Here is an 11,067-nt window from a genome sequence, read left to right as displayed (position 1 = left end):
TTTCTCATTTAGGAAACTCATCTTAAGTTGCCCTTATACCTGCAATAGGTAGTGACATCACAGGCCCTTTGCTGATTGGGCTCAGCAGTCATGTGACCACTCAGTCCAATCAGCAGCTTCAGCAGAACTCCGGAAGAGACTTGTTCAGCAGAAGAATCGGGACGCACCGGGAGGACACAAGATCATCGGAGACAGAAGAGTATAAATTTTTATTATTTTTTTAAATACCCCCAGCTGATTCAAAAGTTAAAAGGATTGTCCATTTTTGCCTGGACAACCCCTTTAAATAGTACATCAGGTACGAAACCTACCTGTGCTACAATGACACACTTTTACGTCACAGATCAGTGATGTCATGTTCACCAGAGACATGGCCTGTTTGCAGCTCAAGTAAATGGAGTTGACCTGCAGTACCAAGTACAGCCACTATGCACAGTGAGGCGCTTTACTTCGTAAGTAGTGAAGAGATCACATCACTTGTCCAAATGCCGCCATCTTTATAAACATCTGATTGTTGGGGGTGCCAAGTGTTGACCGCACCAGCTTGATAAGGATAGGGGTGCGCTAACAAAAAGACGACCCCTATCACTATGGTCTAAAGCTACAGACGACTGAATGTCAGTAATTGGGACTAGTGTAGAAAGAAAGTATCAACGTCCGGACTGGAGAGTAGTATACAAAGTCTTAAGATCCATTGTACTCGTGACACTTTATTACACTAAGTAGCGACAATTTTTACAACACTTTACACTATATAACAATGACTGTACATAACTCCCTGTACAACTCACATTTACAAAAGTAATATCCAGAAGCGTTGACTAAAATCACATCCGGGATCTACTATGTGCACATCAGCAATAAATAAGACGCCAAAGACTTGTCTCCGCTTTACAGTTGCTTCTCCGAGGTGAGGGTCGCCTGTTTCACCAAAACTTCTTGGGTGTTCGACTGCCATTGCTGCACCAGGTCTGTGGGGGTTTTACCATCCTGGGCCACACACAAAGGAGAATGGGAGTTATAATACGGAAACCATCATCTTAGGGGTCACATCTAGACTAAGACATTAATAACTATTGAAACGATTTGTTGGGAATCTTTGCTTTTGATGCCAACATTTTGGGCAGAGGCGTAACATGAAACCCCATTTTTATTGTATTTGGGCATTATTACAGTACTGGTCTCTGCATATTAGGAAGAAATAATGGGCCCTTTAAAGCTCCTCCAACCCCTGCACTTCCTCAAGTGATAAGATAAGATAGTTCTTTAATAGTCCCACCATGGGGCAATTCGGTACCTGGTGCGCCTGGTTTTGGGGCAAGACTTTATAGTGATTGGTTCTGTTAAACCGCAGCATTATCATGGCCATATTTTAGGCATTATTATGGTCACCTGAACCCTGTCTTAGTCTTTGCACACTCAGTTTTGGAAAATTTTTGGGGTCCCCCTGAGCATGCAATGCTCAAACTTATACTTACTCCGTTCTTTGTCTTCATGTTGGCTCCATATATTATCAGCATTTTGATTATCTTATACCGGTTGAGCCTGACGGCATCATGTAATGCAGTGTCCCCTTCCTATAACCAAAAACCAAGAGGATACCGTTAACTAATATGTATCTGACACCTCTAGGGGCCAATATCTCTGTACTATGGTGCTCTATGGCTCAGACAGGGAGCGCAGGCCCACGTCACTTCTCGAAACAATGGGACTGGCAGACTCTCTTTGGCTCTGATCTAAGGTTTCCAACATTTGGACTTTGACCACCTCTTTGACCAAAGCTTACCCTGTCTTTGGAGTTGATGTCCACGCCGGTAGCAATGAGATGTTCCACTATGTCTGCATGGCCTGTACGTGTGGCAACATGCAGGGGGGTACTACGAACCTGAAACATTGAATTGAATAAATGATTTGAATATTTATTACCATAGACCCAAAACAGACCACACATTGGTAATAATATTACCTTGTCTTTTACATTAATGTCGGCCTCATTGTCCTGAAGAAGTTTGATGACATCCAGTTTCCCCCCACGACAGGCCCAGTGAATGGCGGTGCAGTCCAGCTACATAGAAAGAGGAAAAAAATCTTATTTTCATCCTTGATATACAAATAACACCAAATAGATTTAGCAACAGTATATCCATTCATACAATGTACTGTCTTACTTACTCGATCTCTAAAGTTGACAGAGGCTCCGACATCTATGAGTTTCTTGATGATTTCTATGTGTCCCTCCAAGGAAGCTCGATGAAGGGCCGTCCGCTTAAACTGGAAAAAATACCACCAGTAAGGAGATATCCAAAATAACATAGTCCAAGGAGGGCACAATCTAGGGAAGAGGCAAGATGGTCAGGTACTGTGGCCCACAAAATGTGATATGGGCTCAACAAGTTGAGGTCCATTGATGGGCCATAAAATATGGGAATCTTATATTGTATTATCAAGCACATGTCCACCAAAAGAACACGGTTGTCTCCAAGATGTAAAATTTAGAAAACAGTGAAGTGGTCCTGACCATTGGTCCAGTTGCCATTAATGGTGGTCCATTCCAAAGACTTGAAAACAGTGAAATGGTCCTGACCATTGGTCCAGTGGCCATTAATGGTGGTCCATTCCAAAGACTTGAAAACAGTGAAATGGTCCTGACCATTGGTCCAGTGGCCATTAATGGTGGTCCATTCCAAAGACTGGAAAACAGTGAAATGGTCCTGATCATTGGCCCATGGTGGTCCATTCCAAAGACTGGAAGATCCACGTTGGATACATTTTTGGAAGCACCAATAGTGAAAAGCTTAACCCAATGTACTGTTTGCAGATCTCTGCCTTTACGTCCTAACATACTGGATGGTTATTTTTACAAAACATGTCCTTGATCTCACCCCTACACCGTGCCCCGGGACTTTCACATGTAATTTAAATTAGTTACAACCACCTTGTATATCCCAAGGCTCTGGGGCTTCTATTTATAAGCTAATAAATAAATAATTGCAGGGATGTCACATGAGCGGATCGCTTTACAGCTCGCCAGGTTATATGTGCACTGCTTGCGGCTTTCAATCATGATGTCGGTCGATTAGGCCAATGGTAATGATTGTTGTGATTACTGAACGTAGAACTTAACCCCTGGGCCAACCATTGGCTTCAGCTATGGAATGGAATGCAAAAAGTGGGCCAAGATACGTCTCGATGAGATACTCTTGATATGTCTAGGACAAGTGCGAGCAAGCCAAGGAGACCTATTTTAGACCTACCTCATCACATGTGTCTGGAGAACCACCATCTTCTAAGAACTTCTCAATGATATTCATTTTTCCTTCAACGGCAGCTTTCAAGAATGTCTCTGCAGTGATGGGTTCTGTCTGTAGGGCAAAAATGTGTCTTATGACTGGTGGGATATTACCCTATGGTGAGGCTGACTTATATGGACCCAGACTTTTGTTATATGGACCCCCCCCCCCTTTAACACCCAGTCTTCTCAAATACTTCAAGATGGAGCCATATGTCTTTCAACCTTGTCTACCGCAGTCTTAAGACCCCACCTCACTATATAAAATTTTTCATCCTACATAGTAGGGTGTCTGGTCTATCGGTAGCGACGGCCCCAACCTATATTTTTTAATCCTCACTTAGTATGCCAATAAGACCACATACTTACAATCTCCTCCACTTCTGGCTTTGGTTCTGGGGCCACCACTTGAGACTTCCTCTGCTTGCGTTCTTGTCTCCTTTTGCGTATTTCTATAAAGTTTTGTATTCCGCCAACATCTACTATTTCCTTTCGCAAATCCACAGAGGTCTTCCGTACCCGTTCTTCACCCTATTAGAGTTAATAGACATTGGGTGGTTAGTATCTTTTATTACTGTAAGTCTGAGGGTACAAAGGGCTAATGGGACTGTATCAAGTTTACATATTTTTGGACAAATAGATTTCTGAATTTTTTAAGGATTCTATAGACTTTGGCAGAACCTACAGACAATATGATGTCTACGAAGTTGGTAGACCCTCACTCCAGGACTGCCATTAGGATTAGTAAGCATTTTACAGGACAATTTTTTCTTCTCCAATTCTTATGAATCCCTTGGAAGTAAGAAGCAGGACCTCCAGGACATTTTTAGACCAAGACCCAAAAATACCCACTTTTAGACACACTTGCAAAAGCCCTGCCCCACGGAAAGGTTGGAAGTGAGGGCTGAGACGTGTTGGCCATATGTCCTACAGCTATGGCTGACTATACACAGGAGATCATTGTAGTCATCTCTCCTAATAAAGTCATCAAATTACTTGTAGACTACATGTGGCCGAGACTAACCGAGATGTCACCTGGTGATATAGAGTCGTGTTCTGCTTGCAGCTATGTGTGTACAGCTGCTCGCTATAATAATGTGTAACTGAAAGACGGCTGAGCGGTATATAGGTATATATCACATCACTGTGACAGTCCAATGGCAGAAAATAATAGGACAAAGGGAAGGGACCACAAGTTATAGAGGATATTGTAGACTGACGAGCAAGCAAATAATGCAATGACAAACAGTACTGCAAACAGTGCGATAGATAAATAGATAGATAGATAGATAGATAGATAGATAGGAGATAGATAGATAGATAGATAGATAGATAGATAAATGATAGATAGATAGATAGATAGATAGATAAATGATAGATAGATAGATAGATAGATAGATAGATAGATAGATAGATAATTACCTGCAAATTTGCCAGGTTCTTGTTGACTGGGGGCTTGAAGTTCTCCTCACTGAGTTCATTCCGGTCTATGTCGATCACTCCAATTTTCCGAAATCGAGGTTGCTTGAGCTAAAATGAATGTACTTCTGTATTATCAGTTATAATTATTATATTGGATAAGTCAAATAATAGAAGAACTAATAAAAGGTAAAACACCGCAGCCTCAATGCCGGTATTACTATATGATCATTACTATGTATAGACCAACAGGGCGGGATTATTTATACAGAAAGTTGTGGCATTTTTAGAATAATTTAAGAACCTTTCGTATAGACGGTGCTGTATAATGTTAGATTACTAGAATGATACCAGTTATATTAGACGGTACTAATACACTGTACTGATATGGCATGCTGGATCTGTAATATGTTTTACCTATAAATGTATCTATTTCATATTTATCTGTTATCTATCTAGTGTTCTTTCTATCTATGTATTTATCTGTCAGCCTGTCATATCTATGTATCCATTATCTATCTATCTATCTATCTATCTATCTATCTATCTATCTATCTACATCTATCTCTCATTATGTATCCATCTGTCTATGTCATATCTACCTACCTATCTATCTCTCTCATATCTATGTCCTTATCTACCTGTCTCCCATCCTATCTATCTATCTATCTATCTATATCTATCTATCTATCTATCTAAATGTCTCATTTCTTTATCACTTTTATTTAAATTATTATTATTCAAGAAACTAAAAAAAAAAAAAATTGAAAAAATTGTCAAAAATCACTATTTTACAAAAAAATAGAGCCACGAATAAAAACAATAGACGACATCAACCAAAACCAGGGGAGTTTGAAAACTAGGACCTGATCTTCTCTGTTTAGTAAAACAAAAAACTAAATGTCACATATAAAGAAGAAACTCGGAGAGAATCAGGACAAAGGTGGGAAATGTAATAAAGTATCGGCTATAATACAATATTCAAAAGTCCAATATCTGGTTTTGACTTCTATCTGTATCTATGAGGATAATACAAGAAATCTTCCTTCTTACTATGATATAAAGTTTTCACTCACCTCATTTTTTTCCTCAAGTTCCAGTTTTTGGTCGATAATCTCGGTGGCCCATTTCACATTGTCGTCCATTTCTTATATTCCAAAACTGAATTGCCGATCAGATATTATAAAGCCGCTGAGCCCTGGGTGTATTTATATATTTATATATCAAGCAGTAGACTGATATTAGGAGGATGATGCGGGTAGAGAGGAGTTCTCCATCCCGGCTCCAATTCTCAGAGAACTTTATAGAGGAGGTCCAGGGACAGCTCCACCCATCTCTTTCAGAAGATCCAGGACCCGCCATTCCAAAACCAACAGGTGTAGCCTCCTCGCACATGACCTGGGAGCCTTCAGCATGAGCTCATCCTGCCACATTATGTCATGTCTCTCGTCCTGACCTTATGTCACATTTACACCCCCTCTTAAAGAGCCTCATGTCACAACACTACCATTCCTCTCTTGTTGTCCTTGATCAAGTCTGGTGCAAGCTATTCTGGGCCATAAAGGTTTACAGACAACCCGTCATAATATTATTGGCAGATCCTTTAAGCTTAAACAAATGCAGGAAAATATTATAGAAAAAATAAAATATTATAATAATTATTGTGGACAGGTTATAAGGCAGAGGCAATACATGTATGAGATGATAACCCGACCACAATAAGGATATCATGGCTGGTTATCAGGAGGACACTAAATGTATGAGAAGATAACCCGACCACAATAAGGACATCATGGCTGGTTATCAGGAGGACACTACATGTATGAGAAGATAACCTGACCACAATAAGGACATCATGGCTGGTTATCAGGAGGACACTAAATGTATGAGAAGATAACCCGACCACAATAAGGACATCATGGCTGGTTATCAGGAGGACACTAAATGTATGAGAAGATAACCCGACCACAATAAGGACATCATGGCTGGTTATCAGGAGGACACTACATGTATGAGAAGATAACCTGACCACAATAAGGACATCATGGCTGGTTATCAGGAGAGGACACTACATGTATGAGAAGATAACCCGACCACAATAAGGACATCATGGCTGGTGATCAGGAGGACACTACATGTATGAGAAGATAACCCGACCACAATAAGGACATCATGGCTGGTGATCAGGAGGACACTACATGTATGAGAAGATAACCCGACCACAATAAGGACATCATGGCTGGTTATCAGGAGGACACTACATGTATGAGAAGATAACCTGACCACAATAAGGACATCATGGCTGGTTATCAGGAGGACACTACATGTATGAGAAGATAACCTGACCACAATAAGGACATCATGGCTGGTTATCAGGAGGACACTACATGTATGAGAAGATAACCTGAACCAAGACAATAACATATATAACCATAACCAATATCTGCAGTGCCATGTTTGGAGTTCATGCAGCCCTATAGATAACGTCTCCTTATATTCATTACTTCTGTTTTGCAATGTACGTCTGGCACAACTAGTTCCAGATATCGTAATAAAACGGGGCCACAGCGCTGATTCATTGTCACAAATACCGGACGGCCGTATAAAAGGAGTTTTGCAATGTTGGTGCTAAATCCCAAGGTCTCGTCGTACAGAAGCCATGAAAGTATCCGAAGCATCCCAGGAATAAACCTGTAAACTTGTTCTCCGTACAACTAAGGTCATGCTTGAAATACGCCGGGATAATAAAAGATCTAAACGCTGCCCTTAGTTCATAGCGAACAGTATCTTATATTGTGGGAAGTTCAACACATAAGATGTCAGCCATTTGTCTTGCGAAGGCTAAGGCTCTGTTCACAACCGCATCAGATTCTGGTAAGATAATGCAACATGCCGTACTATTCCCTCCATACTCATGATATGGTTAAGGGTTGCAACAATTAGAAAACCCCACTAAAGACATGAGGACACAAGCAAAAACGTATTTTTATAAATATGCAAAACATCTTGCACGTGCACTGGGGGCGGAGTCTAATTTACAGAGATACAAGAGGAGGGTCAATGCACCTGTGACTTTCTAGTCAAATCAGGCTCCGCCCCTGTTGCGCTTGCAGGCTGATTTGCATAAAATTAAAAAATGATCATCTCTGCATTGCTTCTTGGTATGTTTCTGCTCCTATTAATGGTCCCTACGTGATACTATTATTGGTTTGGGAGCCATTTCGGACTTGCCAGTCTCCCTCTAATTGATAGAATATACACATACTATGAGCGATTGACTAGGGCTTGACGAATTTGTTTGATATATTTTTGGATCGTGTTGTAAAACCTCCTCCGTAATTTTACGCCTCTGTTTTTCACTTCATATTTCACTTACAAAAATAAGATGCAAGCTGCGGCATGTTTACTATCTCGCTCCGTCTTGTGACCTGGCGTCATAATCTGAATACAGATTGGTAATGTATTGTTATTGTATCCAGTATGTGTTCTTAAAGGGCCCTGCACCAAGGGACAAGAACTGTCCCAGACACAGTGTCTGGTTGAGAACCTATTGGCTAAGCTCTCGCTCACGTTGGGAAGGACTCACGTATGTCACCGGGTCACCAATGATGGGCCTCAACGATCATGTGCGGTGAAGGACTTCCAGCAATAATGCACAGGCCCCCTAGTGTGCCGGGGAGAGGAGAGTATGCTTTAGGTTTTTATATGTTACACCGTCTCCAACCTCCTCTGGGATTTGTCCTATTTCCGGACAACCCCTTTAAGCTGGACACGATCCATCTTATACAGACAGTCCACTTAGGTTGAGGTCAGTTCCATTTTAACCCATTCAACCCTTTGTTTTCCTGGGATATAAGCACTGCCTTTCTATAGGAAAGTTGGAGGAACAAACAATTGTCTAATGTTTATGTCAAGGTCGTTGATCTGTCCTTGTCATCCATTGTCAAGTGAAATAGATTAGTTGGGTTTATCTGGCTGAATCGTATGGTTTTCGTTGGGAGGAACCGCTTTTGTCCAAACAATTGGCTATTGCAAGGAAAAAAAAAAAAAAAAAAAAAAAAAAAAAAAAAAAATCGGTCTTCTCATTCCTCCCTAGAAATCATTACAGAAAATGTTCAAAGTGTCGACAACAAGACAGTAAAAAGGAGCAGAAGGAATTGACCCACAGTACAAAGATTAAACCGTGGTTATAGGAACACAAATTATAAGGCCACAACTGAAACGTGTTTGTATGAGACCTGTATCATTTCCTTGTATCAGCCATAGATCGAGAAGAGCATGGTCTTCAGAAAACTACTCATAGGACGTCCATAGCCATCTTTGCTCTCTTATTTCCCATATCTTAAGACGGGAGAACCTACAAGAACATTGAGCTACATATTTGGATATCAACTTCTCCTTTGCATTTCAGGTTTCATGGTTATGGACTAATGTAAATGATCACGAGTAAGCAGAAATGAAAGATGAGATATAGGATGATGGAACCAGAGACGAGTGAGCCCACCCAAGCTGTCATCTGATCTTTGGCTCTTCTGCCATCTAAGATCAGCTATCAGTTTCTGCTGTCTTGGGAACCCAGCTGAGATGTCTCAGACTTTTGGTCAAATAAGTTAAGGGCCTGTTCCTTTCCATGAATCTTAGTGGAGGACCCGGTCGAGCAGCTGTTAAAGCTTGCTTGAATGTGCTAGAGTATGGGAACCATGTACATGGACTTCATTCTACATGGGGCCCATAGATTTCTATTTAAGTGTCTTCAAGTAGTCACTTTGTACATTACATGGTTAAGGTCAAGTGAACCGAGAGCCAGAGATTCCTGCCCTGGTGCTTTGCAGAGCGGTTCTTTGTTAAACATTAGATTGCAAGTTAATCATGAAGATAATAAGTCATCGTGTCCATCTCCTCCCGTCTAATATAGTTCTGACGGATTGATTAGTGAGCCACACGGTAACGAATCACCATGTAATAAGTAATGATATAGGGCATAGAACTCCATTGCTTATAGTTGTCCTCATATGAAGACCCCTGTCCATATGCTTTTCAGGCACAAAGACCTAATAACATGGGGCCTCTTCGTCTACGCAAGTCATTCATGATATATATCTGAGGTCCTGTCTACACTGGTTTCAGTTACAAGGATCCGAAGTACAAGAGACACCGAGGGCGCCAAACAGGTCCTATAGCCTTACAGCGCGGTCCATCAAGGTGTCGATCGAAAGAGGAGCAGGATATGGTGAGACATTCTTCCCATCAAAGCTAATGGGTCTCGTCGAAAAAAGGAACCTCATGTCTCATCTTTCTTGATAATACCACCCGCCCCTAGAATTGGGTCTCCACCATCATTGCTAGAGAGCATGGTGGTAAAGCATAGCTGATGCCCTCAGCAGGTAGTCTGTGCTCGGTATGCCCGATAAGGAGATACAACGGGCTACGGGGGCTGCAGCAGGAGCCTCTCCCTCAAAACTGATAATGAAGCCCTGCCCCCTTGCCCAAAGTCTTCCCCCTTGCCAAAAGCCTGCCCCATCACAAAGGAATAAATTAGCAGAGAATAAAAAAGGGGTTTTCCATCACTTTGTTCATGTATAGGTGATCAATGGTGGACCAACACCTCGGACCCTCACGGCTCAACTGTCTTAAAGGGGTATTCCCACGTCGCATACTCACCAGTCTTCACTGCTGTAAAATCTTTCTTGCTGGTTTCTTGCGTCATTTGGTGGGCGGGGTTTCACATGCAACCTGCTGTTTAGCTCCACCCCAAAATTACCGTGTAGCCCCGCCCACCCATATTGGAACTATGAAGTACAGGCAGGAGCAACTCCATTCTGTGTTACATACAGAGACTGCCTGTCTCTGCCATAATGAACACAACTGAATTAGCTAGCCTGATAATTGGGAGAACAGAAGACAGTTCAGAAATGAAAGTAGCTCCTCTCCCCTATCTGAATGCAGGACCTAGGTCATGTGGTGTAGACACAGGAATAGCTAGAAACACAGGCTCGCTCCTGTGTACTTAGCCCCTCCTCCCTCTCCCCTGAGAGCAGCAGATACATCACTTGACTTTTGAGCAGATAAGTCAAGGGCTGTGGCCACAATGAACTGAATAAAGTAAGATAGTGGACAAACAAAGCAGTTTTGCTGAAGCATTGTATTTAGGAAAAGTCTTACATCCACATTAACAAGCAGTATAGATAGGATCCTTGTGATGGGACAACCCCTTTAAGAGGTCACTGTGCTCATGAACTAATTCCCTGTGCCAATGATAACAGGTTCATTAGTCACATGGAGCAACAGCTCAGTCCCATTCAAGAGAATGGGGCTGAGCTGCAAGATCAAGTACAACCACTACACACAAACACAGCAGC

At 41.7% G+C, this 11,067-nt stretch overlaps 1 protein-coding gene across 1 annotated transcript; it reads right to left on the bottom strand.

The window, feature by feature from the left end:
* Positions 1-697: 697 nt before the first annotated feature.
* ANKRD2 (ankyrin repeat domain 2) lies at positions 698-5,991 on the bottom strand. The gene is made up of 9 exons (XM_075288372.1): positions 5,785-5,991; positions 4,712-4,819; positions 3,659-3,820; positions 3,255-3,362; positions 2,173-2,271; positions 1,967-2,065; positions 1,787-1,885; positions 1,479-1,577; positions 698-990 (listed from the first exon to the last, which is right to left on the bottom strand). Exons 1-9 carry the CDS (start codon positions 5,851-5,853, stop codon positions 892-894), a joined length of 942 nt encoding a protein of 313 aa, XP_075144473.1. The 5' UTR covers positions 5,854-5,991; the 3' UTR covers positions 698-891.
* Positions 5,992-11,067: the final 5,076 nt, after the last annotated feature.

The sequence above is a fragment of the Leptodactylus fuscus genome, chromosome 10, assembly GCF_031893055.1.
Source record: "Leptodactylus fuscus isolate aLepFus1 chromosome 10, aLepFus1.hap2, whole genome shotgun sequence".
Taxonomy (NCBI): domain Eukaryota; kingdom Metazoa; phylum Chordata; class Amphibia; order Anura; family Leptodactylidae; genus Leptodactylus; species Leptodactylus fuscus.
The sequence above is the reverse complement of the archived record's forward strand: the minus strand, read 5'-3'. Positions and strand labels throughout refer to the sequence as shown.

Bases quoted from the DNA above. Each gene is read 5' to 3' on its own strand.
- ANKRD2 (XM_075288372.1), bottom strand. From the start codon at position 5,853: ATGGACGACAATGTGAAATGGGCCACCGAGATTATCGACCAAAAACTG. The intron at 1,578-1,786 runs GTAAGCTTTGGT...TTTTGGTTATAG, and splicing joins ACATCAACTCCAAAGACAGG to GAAGGGGACACTGCATTACA. The intron at 991-1,478 runs GTAAGTATAAGT...TGTGTGGCCCAG, and splicing joins ACATGAAGACAAAGAACGGA to GATGGTAAAACCCCCACAGA.